Source organism: Ictalurus furcatus, chromosome 2 (assembly GCF_023375685.1).
Source record: "Ictalurus furcatus strain D&B chromosome 2, Billie_1.0, whole genome shotgun sequence".
In the NCBI taxonomy this organism is placed as follows: Eukaryota; Metazoa; Chordata; class Actinopteri; order Siluriformes; family Ictaluridae; genus Ictalurus; species Ictalurus furcatus.
In genome coordinates, this window is record NC_071256.1 from 5,663,758 (window position 1) to 5,687,466 (window position 23,709).

The 23,709-nt window shown below is 37.9% G+C and overlaps 2 protein-coding genes across 3 annotated transcripts in view; one reads left to right on the plus strand and one right to left on the minus strand.

The window, feature by feature from the left end:
• Positions 1–23,709, minus strand: part of LOC128620317 (uncharacterized) — a 140,185-nt gene that overhangs the window by 41,655 nt on the left and 74,821 nt on the right. The window lies entirely within an intron of this gene.
• On the plus strand, positions 20,467–21,065 carry LOC128620371 (E3 ubiquitin/ISG15 ligase TRIM25-like). The gene has a single exon (XM_053645316.1). The coding sequence runs from the start codon at positions 20,473–20,475 to the stop codon at positions 21,025–21,027; it is 555 nt and encodes a 184-aa protein (XP_053501291.1). The 5' UTR covers positions 20,467–20,472; the 3' UTR covers positions 21,028–21,065.

Here is a 23,709-nt window from a genome sequence, read left to right on the forward strand (position 1 = left end):
TCAGACGGTCTCTTCCTATCCATGTGAACTACAATGAGGCCCTTAATTCATGTGAAGCAAGCAGGTACTGCAGATATGTAGTGAAGGGCATCTTTATAACTGGACAAAAACAATACGTAATGCTTGGTCGCACTATATCGTTACTCATGTTAACTTGTTACTGGAAAAGCTACACTATTTGTAAAGTACTGGAGCTACTGTCACACTACTGAAAAAATGTAGTTAAGTTAGTAGTGTCACTATTTTTAGTTAGCTACTCCCCAACACTGCCATAGGAGAAGACGTTACATAGAGAACATGTTATGTTGTGTTAGCAACATGCTAAATCATGCTAGCAACATGCTAAAACATGCTAGCAACAAAATAAATTATCTTAGCAACATGCTAAATGATGCTAGCAATATGCTAATTCATGCTAGCAACGTGCTAAATCATGTTAGCAGTGCATTAAAACAGGCTAATTCATGCTAGTCGCATGCTTTCATTGATGCATGCTTTCGCATCAATCTTGAATGCAATGTGCTAATTCATGTTTGCAATGTGCCAAATCATGCTAGCAACATGCTAATTAATGCTAGCAGTGTGTTAAAAAGAAGCTAATTCATGCTAGCAATATGCTTGTCCATGCTAGCAACATGCTAAATCATGTTAACAACTTGGTGAATCATGCTAGCAATTTGCTGAATCATGCTAGTAACAGGCTAAATCATGCTAGCAATTATACAGACATTATGGGTTGGCTTTCTTGCAGTCACTTGTATCACGGTAGCGACTGGCCAGTGCAGAGTTTTACCACAGCAAGCACCACTCACATTTTCTTCAGGAAATGTACATGTCTAGGTAGTGGTGCATGCAAAGCAACGCTATTGTTCTCTTGCATACTCAATAACAATAATAATAATAATAATAATAATAATAATAATATTACACCAAAACTTCGGTGCATAACATAGATTCATGAGTGAGGTGTCAAATCGATCGGCTTATTGAGGAGAGGTGTGCTGTGACTTTTATAAATGATCGAAATTCCGTAATTCCTGGTACAGAAGCTCAAACTGGCCAAAATTCCCATTGACATACATTGAAAAATTCTGACTGTTAAAACTCATTGAGCTTTCAAGCTACTTCCAAGAAACTCAGCACAGTCCTTCAGGCTGATGAATCTGGTCAGGCTCTGTTTTTGCTAATTGATCGGACTCCCGATATTCCCATTGCGGACGAAGAAATTTCCCCAAAAATTCCATTCACTTACATTGAAGGAATGTTGAGCGCCTGGCTCCAACTGGCAAAACTCACAGACACACACGCACACTAAAAGTATTGGTACCCTACCCATGCAACTCTAAATATATTGGCCCCTATATCTCCAGCTCTAAAAGTATTGGCACCCTACATGGCCAGCTCTAAAAGTATTGGCACCCTATCTGTCCAGCTCTAAACATATTGACGCCCTGCACGATCGGCTCTAAAAGTATTGGCACCCTACACGTCCAGCTCTAAACGTATTAGTGCCCTACACAGCCAACTCTAAAAGTATTGGCACCTTATCCGTGCAACTCCAAGTAGCACCTTAGCTGGTCAACCTATAAAAGTATTGTCACCAAATCTGTTCAGCTCTAAAAGTATTGGTACCCTACATGACCAACTCTAAAAGTATTAGTACATACAGGAAATGTACATGTCTAGTTCTTCTTCTTCTTCTTCTTCTTCTGAGCACCAAAAATTTAATTGTATCTCCTCCTAGGACTTTCAAGCTATGTGCACCAAACTCAGCACAGACATTCACCGTCTTCTGCCTCGAGTTGAGATATCCTTTTGAAGTGATCAGAATTCCCGAATTCTCGGTATGGAAGCTCAAAATGGCCAAAAACCCCTTTGACTGGCATTAAAAATTTCTCACTGTTATAAATTGTTGAGCTTTCAAGCTACTTCAACCAAACTCAGCAAAGTCCTTCAGGCCGATCACACTGGTCAGGCTCTATCTTTCCAAATTGATTGGACGCTTGGCATTCCCGTTGCGGAGGATGAAAATTCCCAAAAACCCCCATTCACTTACATTGAGGGAATGTTCAGAACCTGGCTCCAACTGTCAAAACTCACAACCACCTGAGTGCACACGGCCTGAAGCCTAAAAGTATTGGCAAGCTGTCTAGCTCCAAAAGTACTGGAACGTGACCTCACTCCAAAAGTATTGGGACACCGCCTGCCTTCAAAAGTATTTGGACGCTGTCTTAGTCCAAAAGTATTGGGATGCTGTCTTGCTCCAAATATATTGGGATGCCACCTAGATCCAAAAGTACCGGGACGCCTTCTAGCTCCAAAAATATTGGAACATTGTCTAGCATTCTCAAGCCAACATCAAAGTTTGTCATGAAGAACTTTACCTATCTATTTATTATTTACTTTTGCAAAAATTTATTTTTTAAAATTTATTTTACTGAATTGAGTCAAAGCAGTGAAAACTGATACACGATTCAGTCCACATAGACCATTATTGTGAATTTTGTAAATATGAACACAGTATTGTGTTCCTATTATGAATGCATGTAACTAATTGTAAAAAATAAAACCTGTGAATAAGGCATAATGCAGGAAGTGAAGATGGTCACTGACAAAGGGACAGCAGAAAAAGGTGTGAAATTCACACACATCTATTTACAGCTAAGCCGAGAATGAAGAAGTGACGTACAGGAAAATAACTTTTCTGTTATGCTTTATATGAGTTGCTATAGATACATTCAATAAGAGATCAGTAAATGTGTAAAACTGTAAGTATTACAGGATGTAAAATAATCTCACAATAGATCTGTTGGTCCTATTAATACTATAACTATAACCTATTAATACTATAACAGGTAAGTAAAGCTGTTCTTAATTAAATTTCTAAATGATAAATATTTTATCATTTTACTAATATTCTCTCTTCTTTCTGTAATAGAAAATAGAAAATAACTTCACTCTCCTGCAGGAACGTGAAACACAACAGACAAAAGATACAAGCACGTCATCCTTACTGATTCTTCTGCACACACACCATTCCCTCAAAGTAAAACACACACACACACACACACACACACACACACACACACACACACACACACACTGCCCGAGTGTCTATCTTTTATATACCTTAGTTTTCAGGAAACCAAAACAACTGCTGTGTCATTTCTCATTTTTGAAAATCTCTTTAATCACTCTTTCCATGACTCATCCCACTTCTGTGGACACCTAAGTAACCCCTAAAATGTCAACCACACATTATCCTAAAAAACAAAAACGAACAAACAAACAAAAAGAAACACCTACTCTGGCACTTTGCTTTTCTAGAACTCAATTAAAAGATCTTGTATGGTAGCACTACTTGTATTGTTCTCGGCTTGATATATCGCTGTGCTTGTATTTCCTCATTTGTAAGTCGCTTTGGATAAAAGCTTCTGCTAATTGAATAAATGTAAATGTAATTTAAACGTACAAGAAGTCAGTGGAAGGACCAAGGAAAAAATTCATACTATGAGAGAGATGTTCTCTGCTGGTCTGGAAGGAACTTGTCTGTGGTGGCAAATATAAAGTGATCTCTATTTTTAATGACTCTTATTTGTGTTGCAGTATCAATCAGTGCGTTTACATGGACAACAATAATCTGATATTAACCCAAGTAAGACAATACTCTGATTAAGAAACTAGCATGTAAACAGGGATTATTGATTACCTTAATTCGACAAAAGTTATACTCGAAGTAAACACAAATCGAATTAAGACATGTGGAGTATTCCTGTTTTAGTCGCATTATCGAAGTGCATTACAGACATGTAAACAGCTTAATCACACTATTAACCTCATGTGAGAGTTCTCACCACATTTGGCAACAGGACACATACACACATGGCAGTGCTCAACCGTTTGACGGCAAACAAGAGAGCACGGCTGCGTTCGAAACCGCGTACTTACCTGCTACAATATATAGTAGGTGAAATACACATATTTTGGCTATTATATGGTAGGTAAGTATGTGGTTTGGGACGCAGCCCACGGCTTCAAGCAGTCGTCTATTTGCACGTATAGCATGACAAATAATTAACTGCACTTGAAGCTTTGTAAAATTAACATTTATTCATTTAGCAGACTTAAAAATTAACAATTTAGCAAAATTAAAAATGAAACACCCAAAACTGTATATGGTACCATAACGAAGATGAACTGCATGTTGATACGTGAAATTCTGAAGGGAACGTCGGACGGCGGGGCGTGGGGACTTAATGACGTGTGATGATAACCGATCTATGTTCTATAACATGTAACACGGGAACATGAAAGGAATATTCTGAAAGCAACTCATGTAACCACCTTAATCAGAATATTGTCTTATTCAGAATAAGGTCAATAATTAGATTATTGCTGTCCATGTAAACATAGTCTGTGTAAATTGTGGGTCCGAGTCCACTTTTGTCGAGTTCGAGTCGAGACCAAGTCCTTAACCAATCGAATCTGTGTCCAAAAGGGGCAGAGTTGGACTTAAGTCTGAGTCCTTAATGGCCGAATCCGAGTCGAGTCTGGCCGAGTCCAGAAAGTTATTTATAAAATTAAATTGAAAAAATATTTGAAATTGCAATTGTAAAGTCAACACTTAAATTAATATTTTAATCTTCACAAACCAATCGCAACATAATTGTAACAAAAAATACTACTATTACATATTGCCATTGCCATTTAATATTTTTATTTCATATCATCACCACCTCAACTAGTTTCCTATCAAAAAATGGTTTCAAAGAAAAAAGGGACATAGAGGCATATGTAGAACTTTTATTATATTACAAGTGTATGAAAACACAAATGAACCTGTTTTGTTATTGTATCACACTATATTGTGTCCTCCAGTTCAAACTGACATTTCAGTGATTTGATGCATCTCCCCCACAGTTATATAGGCTGAGAGAGAGAGAGTACAGAGTAGAGTTACATTTAGCAGCATGTCATAACAACAACCTTCATGCTTTATTAATGCTTTTAAGTTGTCTATTAATGACAACAAAATCATTTCTGAACACAGCTCTGTTCTTCTAACTTTTTTTCATTTCATGAAAAAAAAAAATCCCCATCAGCAGGGTTTATGATATTTAAAGTACCTTTCACTTTTTACATGAAATTCAATACTGGAATCACCAAATGATAATGTTTCGGGGTGGGCGATATGACTACAGTCTTATTTCACGATAATGATCCAATATTGACACACCTCCGATTTTTTTCCCTGACTGTTTACATTCACTTTAAACATACCCGACTGTGTTTGCATGAATACTTGGCCAGACCTGCATTTTGACATGATGTGTGTATATTTATTTGACCATCCAAGTGCAATAAGCCACTAAAGAGAACTCGATAGACTCTATGCATGAACGCTGCGTACGTATTTCCGGTAGAATCAGCAACTTTATTTCAGTAAAGTGCGTTCCTATAGAGAAGTGTACTAGTAGCAAAACTCTTTCATACAATTAATTTTACAAAGATTAAACTACTATATTATTATTATTATTATTATTATTATTATTATTATTATTATTATTATTATTATTATTACGTTCATTATTATAGTATTATAGTGTTTCATTATTTTGAAGGCATCTTTGCTCTACAGCATTTCCTTGCATGTGCCTAAAACCTTTGCACAGTACTGTATATATATCATTATAGTAATGGCTTCCAGAAAGTCAAAGTATCAACGGCAGGGAGTCAATAGTTCGGCTGAACATTGTTTTGTCCCGCTATGTGAGACCTCCTCAAAATTCAACTCTTAGAGTCTTCCATGTTTAAATGCATCTTTATATTTTTTTATTCTGCAACAGTGATTAAAATGAAATGTAATGAAGCTTAATGTTTTATTTTTAAAAAACTCAAGTAAAAGTACTATGATTTAACTATACTCAAAAAAGCACCATTACACTGAACCATGTACTCAAGTTGTCATGGACTGGAGGAGGAGATGGATGCAAGTGCAGATCATTTATTGTATAAAGTAAATTTTCATTAGATAAATAACTACAAATAACGCAAAGACAGGTATGAACTGTCAGAAATGGAGACTTAGCTAGATTCGCTAGTCGGTTATAGCATGAGAATACTCAACCTCAAAGTTGTCAGTGTAACTCGAAATATATCATTTGAAGCCCTTCTCCTTCTTACTGTTGGGTGTAACAGTTGACTGCCTCACAATACGATTAACATCATTCACGGTAATATGTGGAAGCTCTTGTAAACAGCGAGTGTAATATGTCATACTCTCCTGCATCATCTTCACACAGTTATCGCCAATAGTGAAAACGGCTTCCGGCGTGGTACCGGATGTAACGGAGCTGGCTGAGACAAAATGTGAAAGCGATCATGCATAAAGTCCATTCGGTACTCGTACGAGTCAGGCAGGAAGACATTCATTAATTTATTGTTATCTTAATTTTAAGGTGTTATTTATTTTTTCAGTCCAAAATGTCCAAGTGCAAATTTACTCGAGTGTGTGACAAGTCCGAGTTCGTTCATAATTGGACTCGAGTCCAGGATCGAGTACCCCAACTCTAGTAAATTGTGTAAAACATCATTTTCTTGTACATTTTGCCTCATTATTATAGTTTCTAGTTAAAATACTGGGTTCAGGTTTTTATTTAAATTTGTTTCAAAGTGCATTGAACTCTTTAAATTTTGATTCGTTTCATTCACCACTCTAGAAACTTCCTGGCAGCTCAAACATATCTGGCCATTTTGTTCTGACCACTTTTATCAAATTCTTATCAGAATTGTCGCTCATTTAGTGTTTTGTTTTTCACACCATTCTGTGTAAACACTAGAGACTGTTGTATGTGAAATCTCAGGAGATCAGCAGTTTCTGAAATACTTAAACCATTGGCATCAATATGCATGCCACGATCAAAGTCAGAGATCACACTCCTTTTTCATTGAGGTGTTTAATGTGAACATAAAACGAAAGCTGTTCAGATGTATCTGCATGATTTTTATTTTTATTTATTTATTTTTTTTAATTTATTTATTTTTTTGCATTGTACTGCTCCCACATGATTGGCTGATTAGATAACAGCATGAATGTGCAGGTGTTCCTAATAAAGTGGACAGTGAGATTATAGCATTTTGTTTATTATAAATATTTAATTACAATCTCAGGAAAAATATTTTTTTACTGGATCCTACAGTCATGTGAAAACTAAGTACACCCCATGGAAATGGTTGGCTTTTTTGGTATATTTGGACAAGCAAACATTTGATCATTGTTGAAACAGTGCCTATTAATAAAGTTGATATACTTGAATTAAACCACAAGAAAAAATGTTTTTTCAATAATTTATTCAACAGAAATATCAATAGATGTGATATGCTTCTTGTAGGTGTTTTGCAGAGTTGTACTCCAGGCTTGCTGGAATTTCTGACCACTATTACATGCAATATTCTTTCAGTTGCAAGATCTTTGAGGGTTTACTTGAAAGTACTGCCCATTTCAAATCCCCCCACAACATTTCAATGGGATTCAAATCTGACCAGAGTACATTATTCCAAAAGGCTTTTTTTCCTGGCATGCCTCCCATGCAGGTCAAATTTGTGCAATCTCTTTCTGATTGTAGAAGCATGCACTTTGACACCAACAGTTGCAAGCAGATTCACTTACTAGCAGATCCTATAATGAAATTTTGGGGTTCTTGGAGACTTCTTTTTGCTTCAGGTGGTCTGCTCTTGGGCTGAATTAGCTGGGACAGCCTGGACTGGACAAATTGGCAGTCGTTTGAAATCTGCACCACTTGTAGATGATTTTCCTTACAGTGTAATGATGTATTTCAAATAATTTGGAGATCTTTTTAAATCCCTTGCCACACTCATAGGCATCCACAACCTTTTTTACAGAACTCTTTAGATCTTGGCATGATGACACCACACACCTCAATAACAAAGCACACTAGATATGAAAGGGGTATAAATAAGACAGGTTCCACCTGCACTCCCTAAGCAGGTTCTAATCACTAGCACCCAATCTTGAACACCTGATTCTAATTTCATGGATTTGGATTTGAAGGTGTGATAAATGCAGGGGTGTATTTACTTTTGCCATGTGACTGATCTGTTTTTTAATAATTTAAATTATGAAAATTACTACAAAATGTCAATTTTATGTGTCATTTGATATAGTGTATCACCTTTATTAATGGACACTGTTTAAAAAGGATCAAATGTTTGCTTGTCCAAATATGTAAAAAAACAAAACAAAACAACACCACCACACCAACAATTTCCATGGGGTGTACTAATTTTTTCACATGACTGTATATAAGCCTACCAAGGAGTAGGCCATTTGTGGACATGTCCACCCGCTTCATACATGTTGCATGAGAGTCGTATTTATTTCAAATGCTGACATACAGTTCATCACTTTGTGACTTTGTTACTCATGTGTTAACTGGCAGATCTTGACTGTACAATATTGCAAATTGCAACAAATCACGGTATTAAGAAAACGTTGCCAATGAGGCATCAACACATATACAGTGGTGCTTGAGTTTGTGAACCCTTTAGAATTTTTTTAGATATCTGCATAAAACATCATCAGATTTAAGTAGATAAAAGTAGACAAAGAGAACCCAATTTAACAAATGAGGCTAAAATATTATACTTGGTCATTTATTTATTGAGGAAAATTATCCAATATTAAATATCTGTGAGAAGTAAAAGTATGTGAACCTCTAGGATTAGCAGTTAATTTGAAGGTGAAATTAGAGTCAGGTGTTTTCAATCAATGGGATGACAATCCGGTGTGAGTGAGCATTCAGTTTTATTTAAAGAATAGGATCTATCACAGTCTGATCTTCACAACACATGTTTGTGGAAGTGTATCATGGCACAAACAAAGGAGATTGCTGCCCATCTGCAGTTTGCTAAAGATCCCATGGACAAACCAGAAAGGTATTGGAAAAATGTTTTGTGGACGGATGAGACCAAAATAGAATTTTTGGTTTAAATGAGAAGCGTTATGTTTGGAGAAAGGAAAACACTGCATTCCAGCACAAGAACCTTATCCCATCTGTGAAACATGGTGGTGGTAGTGTCATTGTTTGGGACTGTTTTGCTGCATCTGGTCCAGGATGGCTTGCCATCATTGATGGAACAATGAATTCTGAATTATACCATAGAATTTTAAAGGAAAATGTCAGGACATCTTTTCATCAACTGAATCTCAAGAAAAAGTGAGTCATGCAGCAAGACAATGAAATTAAACACACAAGTCATTCTACCAAAGAACGGTTAAAGAAGAATAAAGTTAATGTATTGGAATTCCCAAGTCAAAGTCCTGACCTTAATCCAATAGAAATGTTGTGGAAGGACCTGAAGCAAACAGTTCATGTGAGGAAACCCACCAACATCCCAGAGTTGAAGCTGTTCTGTACTGAGGAACGGGCTAAAATTCCTCCAAGCCGATGTGCAGGACTGATCAACAGTTACCGCAAATGTTTATCTGCAGTTATTGCTGCACAAGGGGGTCACAACAGATACTGAAAGCAAAAGTTCACATACTTTTGCCACTCACAGATATGTAATATTGGATCATTTTCCTCAATAAAGAAATTACCAAGTATAATATATTTGTCTCATTTATTTAATTGGGTTCTTTTTATCTACTTTTAGGTCTTGTGTGAAAATCTGATGATGTTTTAGATCATATTTATGCAGAAGTATAGAAAATTCTAAAGGGTTCACAAACTTTCAAGCACCTGTGTGTGTGTGTGTGTGTGTGTGTGTGTGTGTGTGTGTTCTTGCTCGCTGTGATCACCGTTTGGATTTGGGGCTAGTCTAAAATTAGCCCTAGCTACGCCCCTGGTCTCAGCATGCACACACACAGGAAGGTATCTGTGTGATTCTTACACCTCTGCAAGTTATCTGGAGTCACAGTTGTGCACATAACTAGTGTTCTAATGTTAGAGCCAGTGTGAGACACTCAGCATGTCAGAGTAACCACATGATTGTGGGCAGGGCAGCATGGGGGCTGATGGGAGAATGGCTACTTCCTCTTTCTCACACCATCAGTTAACTGACATTGTGCCATGCCCAGAGAATACTGAGTAATACTCCACACTCAACACGCACACGGTCATACATCCCTTACAATCTTTTTTTACACTTGGTTACATACCTTTCTCAACACTGAGGTCTCTTTTTCTAAACCCTTCTCTTCATCAACATGAAGCTCAGTACAGCAGTTACCCTCACATCCAACATGCACTAAAACCACCAAACACTTCATACACACCTCAAAATCAACTAATTCTACCAGAACACTAGCAAAGTCTCTCTCTCTCTCTCTCTCTCTCTCTCTCTCTCTCTCTCTCTGCACCTTATCATTCATAACACAATAGCCTGAAAAACACTAATATCAGGTAACACACTGAAAACCCCAACAAGTCGACTGTACTCAACTGATTGAGTAAACTTGTTTCCTCAATTTAGGGCGTACTCACACTAGGGCCGGTTGTCTTGTACTGTGTCCAAGCATGACATGGAGGCAGCAGGAATGTTCAACTGGAAACAGGGGATTGCAGCTCAAGGCTAGTCAGGGAGCAACATCACCAGATACCCCTGCTCATCCCCATATCATGCAGCTGTCTGCTACACCGTCAGCGGCCAGCACCAAGACAGCGGCAACCTATCCCACGGCTCACCCTCTCATCACTCACCCAGAAAAGTATACAGGTGACCCTGCTGAGTGTCAAGGGTTCATACTCCAATGTTCTCTGTATTTCTCTGAACAACGTAAGATAGTGCAGTTCATTAACCTTCTCAAAAAGGCAAGCTGTACGACCGCAGTCTGGAACCAAGGAGGAGAACATGCCTCAACTTACGATCGATTCACTGAACTGTTCCTCCACATCTTTGACCATGCTCCAGAAGGTAAAGAAATTGGAGAGTAGTCAATAGCAGGAAACACACAAACATGCACGCACACACATGCATGCATGCACATGCACACGCATCCAATTATAACCAGGGGTAATTTATCTTGGTCAGTCCACCTAGTGGTGTATTTTAGGAGGTGGGAGGAAACCAGAGAACCCAGAGGAAACCCACATGGACATGGGGAGAACAAGCACAGAAACTCCACACAGACAGAAGCCCGAGCTCAGGACTGAAGCGGGGACCCTGGAGCTGTGAGGAGACAACGCTACCCACTGCATCACCACACTGCTCATAGATCCACAGAGTTCCCCTTTTGTATAGATGGTAATGAATAAAAAACAGAACAGCTGTGTAAAGCTAAATTGGAAATTAGCTGTTAGTTTTTTAAAATCAGTTTATTTACTTTTACAACAATTTATTTATAAGTAATGAGAGTGACACAGTTCAGTCCACATAGACTGCTGTCGTAAGTTTTGAAAATGTAAACATAGTATTGATAAAGGCATGTAACTAATTGTAAAAAAACAAAACAAACAAACAAACAAAAAAAAACTGTGAATAAGGTGTAATGCAGGAAGTGAAGATTGTGGTCACTGACAGAGGGACAGCAGAAAAAGGTGTGAAATTCACATGCAGCTATTTATAGCTAAGACCAGAATGAAGAAGTGACGTACAGGTTACAGGAAAATAACTTTTCTATTACACTTTATACGAGTTATTATAGATACATTCAGTAAGACAGTATTACAGGTATGTAAAATAATCTCACTGTAGATTCCTCCTTATTCATTCACCCACCTCTCTTCATCAGTACATTTTAGACTGAAGTTAATCAGGAAGAAAACATCCACATGATCAAAGCTGAACAGGTCTAAATAAGGAGATTATAACACAAGGCATGACGTGTATGTTTACCTTGTGTATAAAGATTACTGCTGTCTTTGGACAATTTGGTTGTTCATGAACAGAGCTGAACTACGGCCTACTGTAAACCCAGTCTGGACAGAAACCACATGAACTAAACACAAAGCAGCTGAACTAAGAACTGGCTAATATTCTCTCTCCTTTCTGTAATAGAAAATAGCAAATAACTTCACTCACCTGCAGCGACGTGAAACACAGCAGACAAAAGATACAAGCACTTCATCATTACTGATTCTTCTGCACACACACACACCTGTCCCTCAAAATGAAACACACACACACACACACACACTCTGTCACACTACCTGAGTGTCTCTCTGTTATATAGTGTGGTTACCAGGAAACCACAACAACCGCTGTCTCAATTTTTTTATTTTTGAAGATCTCTTTCATCACTCTTTCCATGACTCAATGTAATGATAATGATAATTATCTGGTCTTTATTTATCACATATGCACTACAGCACAGTGAAATTCTTTTCTTTGCATATCCCAACATGTCAGGAAGCTGGGGTCAGACATGATACAGCACCCCTGGAGCAGAGAGGGTTAATGGCCTTGCTCAAGGGCCCAACAGTAGCAGCTTGGCAGTGCTGGGGCTTGAACCCCCAACCTTCTGATCAGTAACCCAGAGTCTTCACTGCCACGCCACCACTGCCCCAATTTACTTTTTATATGCACTATTAATATTTATTCATATATTCTCATGTGGTGGTTTTATCTTACTTCATAGTATCATCATAGTTATCTGTCTTAGGTATCATTTTCTTAATGCATGCAAGTAGCCTTTTCTTTAGATTAAATTTTTACCTAAATAAACAAATGAATGCATTATAAGTGTTTTGACTTTGTACAGTTTTCTCCTCACATTAATCTTGATCTTACTGGCAGTTTCTATACTTTATGAGCTCAAGTGAAGTTTGTTAGATGACCCCCCTAGGAAGCCTGAGTCAACACAACAGTAGACGGTATTGGGCTATGGCTAAGCGACTAAGTAGCGCCACCTTATGCCATACAGCTGCTACTACAGCAGTTCTACAGATTATTGCTCATTAGAGATCTAAATTTACATCCAGATTTCTGCAGAAAGAAGAAAAAAGGCCTTTATTGTCTCATTAACGGCTAATATAAGCTGGAGTAAATGCAAATATCACAATATATATCACCCTTTCGAGCTTACTCCTGTGTGTCTCATTCCTGGCTACTTCAGATACTGCATACTCATTTACTCCACCTTATATGTGTATATATCCATCCATCTTCAACCACTTACTCCTTTTCAGGGTCACGGGGGAACTTGGACCCTATCCCAGGAAGCACAAGGCACCCTGGACCAGGTGCCAGTCCATTGCAGGGCACAATCACATACACACCCACATTCATACACTACAGACACGCCAATCAACCTACCATGCATGTCTTTGGACTGGGGGAGGAAACCAGAGCACCCGGAGGAAACTCTGCACACACATGGCCCTGGCGGGAATTGAACCCCAGACCCTAGAGGCGTGAGGCGAACGTGCTAACCACTAAGCCACCGTGCGCCCTCCCTAAAATACCATTACCCAAAAAAACAAAAAAAAAAAAAACCAGAGACAAACCCCCACATCCAATGGAAATGGCAGTTGGACCCCTACTACTAGTGAATATAGACAGTACTTGACAGGGCGTTTCTAGAGTTTGATCACTACTGGGGCACAGGCCCCCCAAGAATTTTACAGAAGTACTTCAAAATTTTCTAGGGGGTCCAGGGGCATGCCCTGTCAAGGGCTAAAATTGCCTATGTAAACTTTTTTAGGTATGAAACCTGGTTACTGAATGCAACAGTTCAAATATAATGGTCGCATTAAAAAAAGTAAAACTCTCACCGGGTTCCAGTTAGAATATTTTAAACTTAAGTGTGAAAGGGTTAATGCTTTGACAGTTTTACCATATCTGGGTAATTTGTTGATCTTGTGATTGTAGATTAAGGTCCAGGTTACAAAAGATTTATTTGAGGGGTAGTGAAATGAAATTCTGCAGTGAAATGTAGATCATTCAAATGTAACCTTTGTCCCTGCTGTCTGCTTCCCCTCACCTGACTGATGATCCTCTGATGATCCGTATATCCATCTGGATAAATAAACATAAGCTAAGCAGTACTAATTAGATCACTCATTGCAAACAGAACAGCTAAAACATTTTAAAAAAAATTTATATATATATAAAAAAACCCCTTAAATCCACAGCCAGCATGTTCATGAGTAAACTAACTAACTAGCCCTCTAAATGAACAAATCACTTCAAAAAGCTTTCACTGATGATGACTAAATCACATAGTTTGTCGCAGAAAGATAAATTAGAAGAGATTTCTTTTAGCAGCTAACAAGCTAATGATATCAAATCTGTGCAAAGTAAATTAGATCTGGAAAAGAGGATGTCCTCATTCACTAAATATATATTCACATACTACTCATTAACACAGCGATAAGCGTTAGCCTGGAAGTTACCTCTCCTCAGTTACAATGTCGGATTATGAATTATCGTCTGAATGCTAGTTGCGTTTTCCATGGGGAAAGGTGAACGGAGGAGGAGCACAGTGAGGGGGCGGGGCTTATGATTGAAGAAGATTTGCGCGATATTTTCACTTCAACTGGAGTTACAATCAGCTGGCACTCTTCCCCAGCGATTTCAGGACAGCGTAAGTGGTATTACGTCATTGGGTAGGTGTGGCCTATTTTGAGAATCTTCATAGGTCGACGATCATGTACAGTTTGAAGAAAAGACATTTGCTTTGGTATATTCAGATACCTGTCCGTGATCACAAGGGTTTTACATTCATACTGCTATATCTTCAGATACCTGTCCTGATCACAGGGGTTTCATGTTTGAAAAATACTATTGTTATTGAATGCTTGTTTCACTTAAATAAGCTCAAAGTCTTACTGATTTTGCATCAACTCTATCAAGTGTGCTAACACGCAAGACTGAAAATCTACAGTAAAACTTTAGTTCTTTTTAACCTCAGTATTCTTTCCACTGCTGTTGCAGCATTATAAAAACAAACAAACTCATAATTATCCACGTTTTCATAATCAACTTTATTTGCACTGAAAGAGCAAAGTTGACAGTTTGAAAAACAATTAATTTAGCATTTACAGGATTAAAAACAAATGGAAAAATACCTGTAATTTTTTTTTTGTAAAGGGGCGTCTTCGCCACGCCCCCAGAAACGGCCATTTTATGTCGCGGTACTGAAATTCCTGGAATTTAGTGAATGCTGTTATGACCAGCCTTCATGTTTTAAATAACTCAAATGATGTAAATGAAAACATTCAGTGACTAGGAAAGCCTACTATCTACTGTAATCTCCCTCATCAGATAATGATTTATCAGGAAAATGTATCAGGACACTTTCTGTGTGAAGTGTGTAGAGGTGGAGCATGCCAGGGCAGCCCTCGAGGGGTCTGATTCTGCGCATTGTGAACACCTTACAATTAGGCAGCTCCGCTCATGACTCGCTCTCTCCTCGGGCTAAGGATTCAGGTTTCAGAGCCACGAGGATCTGGTTCGGCCACTGCCGAGGTAGCCATACTGCTCAGGTCCTGGGGAGCTCATATGGATCTGGAAGAAGAGCCGGAGACGAGCGCAGCTCTCTCTCTTGCTCTGTCTTCCAGGTCCAGCTCTCTGACGGACTTTGGAGCTCGTGTTGCGACTCCTCCTTCCGCTATGGAAAGCCAAAACACCCTCTCCGATTCCGAGAACCAGTTGAGGTGCCATTGCACCACAGAGACCAGCTCTCAAGCATATAAAGAGGTGATTAGTAGGGCAGTTGAAAAACTAAATCTAGACTGGCCTGGGGAAGAGGAAGTGGCTCGTAGAAGGCTGGATGAGTGTTTCCTCCCCAGTGAAAATAAATCTCCCTCACACTGCAGAAAACTTTCCTTTTTCCCAGAAGTGCATGATGAAATATCACACTTCTGGTGAAAACCATACACTAACCATGTTTATAACCCTATAATCATGGGGAGTGAACAGCACGGTTATTTAGCTATGCCGAAGGTGGGTCACGGTGGATCTGGAGCCTGTCCTGGGAACACTGGGGTCAAGGAGGTAATATACCCTGGAATACACACTCATTCAAACTTAGGTGCAATTTAGTGTAGTCAATCCGCTGGTAAGTTTTTGGGAGGTGGAAGGAAACCGGAGAACCCAGAGAAAACCCACATGGACATGGGGAGAACATGTGAAACTCCACACAGACAGTAACCTGAGCTCAGGATTGAACTGGGGACCCTGGAGCTGTGAGGGAGTAATGCTACTGCTGTACCACTGTGCTGCCCATCGATCCAAACATGTCCCCTTATGTATAGAAAAAACAAAGTGAGTATTGTCTTCAACTGACTGACTGATTGATTATTTATTCATTTATTGTTTTTCACTATTTGTTTTTGAAAACATTTAATAAATACTATTTTGTTTATTTTATAAACTGTACACAACAGTTTGGAAACATGTGCAGTAGATACAGAGAGATTTGCTGGAAGCTGAATTTGTGTGAAAAAGAATTAATATTGAATGATGAACTTATTCAATGTCTTTTGTCTCAAAGCAATAAAAACTGATCTATAGTTCAGTCCCCTCAGACCGCTGCCGTGCTAACTGTGTGAGCTTTGAAAAAAAAACTGCTCAATATTGTTAAAAAAAAAAACCTGTAACAAACTATGAGACTATTATGAAAATTTCACAAAAGCTAGATTAGAAACACATTCAGTCCAGTCAGATTCAACAATCCTCCTTCTTTTATTTTTACCCAAAGTCATTAAAAGTCATAAACAAGAACTCCTGTAGCAGTCTTCTTACACAAAACAGCATGATGACAACAGCCTTCTAGAGCTTTCATTTCTTAACCTGATATAAGTATGACACACATAAGATATAGAATGACACATACACTCAAAATATAATTAGCGAGATCATCCATCAGCAATTAATGATAAACAATGAATGCAGAACAATACACTTAGCTAACATAAGTAAATGTAACACACATGTTTATGCCCGAATCTGATATTTAATTTTAAAATGTATAAAAATCTCAAAAAGTCAATATTGTGAATCCCGTGCTGGTCATAGAGTGTATTTAATATATGTTTTCAGCATTATTCTATAATATCTGAGAATGTGTCTATATTTACCCTGGATTAGTTTGTTATAATGCTGCCATATTCAGTTTTCTGTCCAGTGATGATCTGCTGCTCCGGCTGTGTTAATGTGGGTCAGTAGAGTAGTAAGTGTAAATAACAGTAGTAAATACAGTGACATCAGACCCAATCTGAGAAAAGTCAGAACATGAAAATTATACATATATCACACATATAAATTCTATGGCTTTTACTGCTGAAAAAAGCTTTTTGACGACACAAATCTCCAAATCTGACTTCTTTCTTTACACCATGTGTTGTTCTGATAGAAGCAGTGGAAGATATTTTCCTATAACTCACTGTTCAGTGAAAGCATGTGCGGTTCATGTGTGTTACCTGCAGTGTATCACAAATATAACTAAATCTCCTAAGGTAGAAACAAATCTGCTATAAGCGTTATTGTAGAGCCCATGCAGCTGAACCCAGACATGCATGACACTAACCTGATCCTTCTGCTTTCTCTTACAGTCCGGACGTCCTTCAGTAATCACGTTCTCTCCACATCTTCCTCCTAAAGAGAAAAGACCTCAGAAATCACACCTCTAGTAGAAACTTCAAAAATTCACTCTCCCATTCCTCATGGAAATAGTATGTTTTCTTCCTTTTGTTTGGTGGAACACTGTCTTTACTCTTCCTGACTGAAGCAAATAAAATTTTCTAGCTAATACTATAATATAATATAAGCATGATGACGTGCTTGATTGAAACTTTGGAGTGACGGCCGATGTTGAAATAATACTACATTTTCAGTGGAGGGGTGGGATAGGAAGTGGTATAGCCCACTCTGATTGGATGAAATGGGAAAGGATTGCCAGAATGTCTTCGCGAGCTACCTACAATCAGGCAACGAGTTACTGGTAGCTCGCGAGCGACGTGTTGGAGACCCCTGTTTTAGGGTTTGTTAACATTGCGTCTTCATGGCAACAAAGCTGTAAAATTGATTATAACTACCCAGAAAAGATCAGTAGCTGATTTTATGACACAAAAATCATGTTAATATACATTTGTTTATGTCCTGTGGTTATAGAAACATGAGTATTTTAACATTTACAGATTGACTCCATGCACTTCAATTGTAGGTGCCTTAAAAGAATTTTTTGAGTTAAAATAATTTTTTGTGGTAATCAACATTATACAACAAATGCTGTTGATTGTGCTAAACTTGTATTGAACCAGGAATATTCCTTTAAGTGCACACTGCACAGGAAACCAAATAAGTATGTGTAATAATAAGAAAATAATATAGCTGCAAGCAGCCATGACGGGCCCAAGCACTACGGTGCCATCACCACCCTGTGGGTGTATGAAATCAATGCATAGTGAAGCGAGTGCTATAGAGTAAAATTCACAAATATACAAAGAAAAGAGTATTAAAGTTTGATGCGTTACCACAGCAACACTATGTAAGATATCAAGAATCATTTTGCAATTTGACATCAGCCATGTCTCGACATTATTCTGACCAAGTTTGAAGTGATTCAGGTAAATATGAGAAGACTCTTTGAAAGTCTGTTGTAAGTGACACACTTCCTGCTGCCATGTGGTGGCACTATGACCGTGACTTGCAATAGTCACATCCATGTGATCAGGCCCCAGTACCAAACATACAGCTCAAGATATATACATATATATATATATATATATAAGGGATACATACATACAAAAGGGATACATACATACATACATATATATATATATATATATATATATATATATATATATATATATATATATATATATATATATATATATATGTATGTATGTATGTATGTATGTATGTATGTATGTATCCCTTTTGCCACCATAAATTTTTTGCCTGGTCATGGTGAAACTGTTTGAGATGTCAAAAATCCCTTCGCAATTTTGCATCCTGATTGTCTTGCCATAATGTTGACCAAGTTTGTTGACAATTGTTGAATACCCTAGAAGGTATAATTAAAAGTTCACTGCATGCACAAAATCCAAAATGGCCGACTTCCTGTTGGGCAAAGCTAATGATTGTTGTTCAAAAGTTGAAAGATGTTCGGGTCGATAAGAACAATACTGAGTTTCGTACATATACATACAAGTATGTACAATTTATGCACCAAGGTTTTGTGTCGTGTAAAACCACGCCCATGTGCTACCGATGACTGGCATGTGTGCTGCATTTCATAATTTCATCTCGTAAAAACAATGTTTTTTTTTTTTACGGTAAATAACAATGCTTTGTTCATTCTACTGCAATAAACTGTATTTTCATATGTTTTTTACTGATAAATTAAATGTAGTACTCTGTAAAACAAATTACAGTTTTTCACCGTATATTCTATGGTTTTTGTACGTTTTGTACAATACGGGTTTTTACTGTAGCATTTCTATGGTATTTTACCGTTAAATTCACAAACTTTTTTACAGTGTGCAGTCAGTGTAAAATGTTTTTTTTTAAAAAATAAATAAATACTGGGGAAGTAATGATTCATAAACACAGCTGCTTAGAGTTAGAAAATAAAGAAAAGAAAAAGGGGGTTTTCAATGTACTCCTTTATTGCTACAAGCGCCGGTCCTAAGAAACTTTTAGTAGCCTAATCGGAGCGTATACTTCATAACAAGTGACTGGATTGAAAGTCCTTATAAAGGCTACTGTGGCTCTGTAATTGAGTCCAGATGTTTGTGATCAGTAATCAGGTGAATGTGAACGTGAGAGAGTCTGTGACAGCTGTGTGTCATAGTTCTCGGCTGTCACGTTTGTAGGCTGCGGTATGTTCTGGGAACTATAGTTTGACGCCGATTCCAGCATTGACGTGACAGTTTTCTGGCTGCCAGACAGGTCATTTCTCTTCATTTTGAAGAACGCAATTATTGAAAATGAACTTGCAGGAGTCTCACGTGCTACCAAGACAGGGATTTACTCATCAGAGGATTTGGGGGAGTTTTCATGGACTTAATGTGGATTATAATAATAAAAATGATTCTCTACAACCTTATCTGTGTTGTCTCTGGATTTGGATTCTGAATATTTATTTACAGGTTGTTGTTTTTTTTAATTCAACATTTATTTCCAGTCACCTCTGATGCCAAGGCGTGACATGATTCTGATACCATGTTAATGAAAGTTCTTCCTTCATTACACGCACGTGTCTTTAATGCGATATGATCAAACACAATCCTCTTCTTTTCTTTAACATGAGGCGATAAAGCTGTTATTTACTTTGGTTTAACTTTGTGATTCCACTCAGTGTTTGTGAAACCTGGAATTCTTCACTGACTGTGTAACACAGCTCATGAAGGAACACACCAAGCACACAGCTCAGGAATAAAACATCACACATGATCTCTGTGCTCCTCCTTCTTTCTCTCTAATTCCTTCCCCCTCCCTTTCTCTCTCTCTCTCTCTCTCTCTCTCTCTCTGTGTGTGTGTGTGTGTGTGTATGAGTTCAGGTAAATGGCAGAGGCCAGTATTTCAGTGGATCAGTTCAGCTGTCCAGTTTGTCTAGATCTACTGAAGGATCCGGTGACGATATCCTGTGGTCACAGTTTCTGTAAGGTGTGTATTAATGGCTGCTGGGATAAGGAAGATAAGAGTGGAGTGTATCGCTGTCCTCAGTGCAGAGACACTTTCACTTCGAGGCCTGTTCTACGCAGAAACAACATGCTGGCTGAAGTGGTGGAGAAACTGAAGAAGACTGAAGTCCAAGCTGTTTCTCCTGCTCACTGTTACGCTGGACCTGGATATGTGGAGTGTGATTTCTGCACCGGGAGAAAATGCAAAGCCGTCAAGTTCTGTCTGATGTGTCTGGCGTCCTTTTGTGAAACTCATCTGAAACCTCACTATGAAGTTCCTGCTTTGAAAAAGCACGAGTTAGTCGAAGCTTCTGGAAATTTACAAGAAAAGATCTGCTCTGAACATGATAAAGTGCTGGAGATCTACTGTCGTACTGACCAAAGCTTCATCTGTTATCTGTGTATGACGGAAGAACACAAAAGCCACGACAGTTAAAGTATACAGAACTGAAAAACAGGTGAGAACTAGAAACATTTTTTAGGACCAATTAATTCTACTCATGTCTACAACCAGTTGTTTTAACCTGATTAAAAATGTATTTAAAGTTAAAAATCTTTTTCCATTCGTGTATTCGTAAGAAATTTTTTAAATTTTGGACAATTTGGTTGTTCAGGAACAGGGCTGAACTACGGCCTACTGTAAACCTAGTCTGGACAGAAACCACTTGAACTAAACACAAAGCAGCTGAACTAAGAACTGGCTAATATTCTCTCTCCTTTCTGTAATAGAAAATAGAAAATAACTTCACTCACCTGCAGCGACGTGAAACACAGCAGACAAAAGATACAAGCACTTCATCATTACTGATTCTTCTGCACACACACACCTGTCCCTCAAAATGAAACACACACACACACACACACACACACACACTACCTGAGTGTCTCTCTGTTATATAGTGTGGTTACCAGGAAACCACAACAACCGCTGTCTCATTTTTTTATTTTTGAAGATCTCTTTCATCACTCTTTCCATGACTCAATGTAATGATAATGATAATTATCTGGTCTTTATTTATCACATATGCACTACAGCACAGTGAAATTCTTTTCTTTGCATATCCCAACATGTCAGGAAGCTGGGGTCAGACATGATACAGCACCCCTGGAGCAGAGAGGGTTAATGGCCTTGCTCAAGGGCCCAACAGTAGCAGCTTGGCAGTGCTGGGGCTTGAACCCCCAAACCTTCTGATCAGTAACCCAGAGTCTTCACTGCCACGCCACCACTGCCCCAATTTACTTTTTATATGCACTATTAATATTTATTCATATATTCTCATGTGGTGGTTTATCTTACTTCATAGTATCATCATAGTTATCTGTCTTAGGTATCATTTTCTTAATGCATGCAAGTAGCCTTTTCTTTAGATTAAATTTTTACCTAAATAAACAAATGAATGCATTATAAGTGTTTTGACTTTGTACAGTTTTCTCCTCACATTAATCTTGATCTTACTGGCAGTTTCTATACTTTATGAGCTCAAGTGAAGTTTGTTAGATGACCCCCCTAGGAAGCCTGAGTCAACACAACAGTAGACGGTATTGGGCTATGGCTAAGCGACTAAGTAGCGCCACCTTATGCCATACAGCTGCTACTACAGCAGTTCTACAGATTATTGCTCATTAGAGATCTAAATTTACATCCAGATTTCTGCAGAAAGAAGAAAAAAGGCCTTTATTGTCTCATTAACGGCTAATATAAGCTGGAGTAAATGCAAATATCACAATATATATCACCCTTTTGAGCTTACTCCTGTGTCTCATTCCTGGCTACTTCAGATACTGCATACTCATTTACTCCACCTTATATGTGCATATATCCATCCATCTTCAACCGCTTACTCCTTTTCAGGGTCACGGGGGAACTTGGACCCTATCCCACAAGCACAACAATATATATATATATAAAAGGGATACATACATACAAAAGGGATACATACATACATACATACATACATACATATATATATATATATATATATATATATATATATATATATATATATATATATATATATATATATATATGTATGTATGTATGTATGTATGTATGTATGTATGTATGTATGTATGTATGTATGTATCCCTTTTGTCACCATAAATTTTTTGCCTGGTCATGGTGAAACTGTTTGAGATGTCAAAAATCCCTTCGCAATTTTGCATCCTGATTGTCTTGCCATAATGTTGACCAAGTTTGTTGACAATTGTTGAATACCCTAGAAGGTATAATTAAAAGTTCACTGCATGCACAAAATCCAAAATGGCCGACTTCCTGTTGGGCAAAGCTAATGATTGTTGTTCAAAAGTTGAAAGATGTTCGGGTCGATAAGAACAATACTGAGTTTCGTACATATACATACAAGTATGTACAATTTATGCACCAAGGTTTTGTGTCGTGTAAAACCACGCCCATGTGCTACCGATGACTGGCATGTGTGCTGCATTTCATAATTTCATCTCGTAAAAACAATGTTTTTTTTTTTACGGTAAATAACAATGCTTTGTTCATTCTACTGCAATAAACTGTATTTTCATATGTTTTTTACTGATAAATTAAATGTAGTACTCTGTAAAACAAATTACAGTTTTTCACCGTATATTCTATGGTTTTTGTACGTTTTGTACAATACGGGTTTTTACTGTAGCATTTCTATGGTATTTTACCGTTAAATTCACAAACATTTTTTACAGTGTGCAGTCAGTGTAAAATGTTTTTTTTTAAAAAATAAATAAATACTGGGGAAGTAATGATTCATAAACACAGCTGCTTAGAGTTAGAAAATAAAGAAAAGAAAAAGGGGGTTTTCAATGTACTCCTTTATTGCTACAAGCGCCGGTCCTAAGAAACTTTTAGTAGCCTAATCGGAGCGTATACTTCATAACAAGTGACTGGATTGAAAGTCCTTATAAAGGCTACTGTGGCTCTGTAATTGAGTCCAGATGTTTGTGATCAGTAATCAGGTGAACGTGAACGTGAGAGAGTCTGTGACAGCTGTGTGTCATAGTTCTCGGCTGTCACGTTTGTAGGCTGCGGTATGTTCTGGGAACTATAGTTTGACGCCGATTCCAGCATTGACGTGACAGTTTTCTGGCTGCCAGACAGGTCATTTCTCTTCAT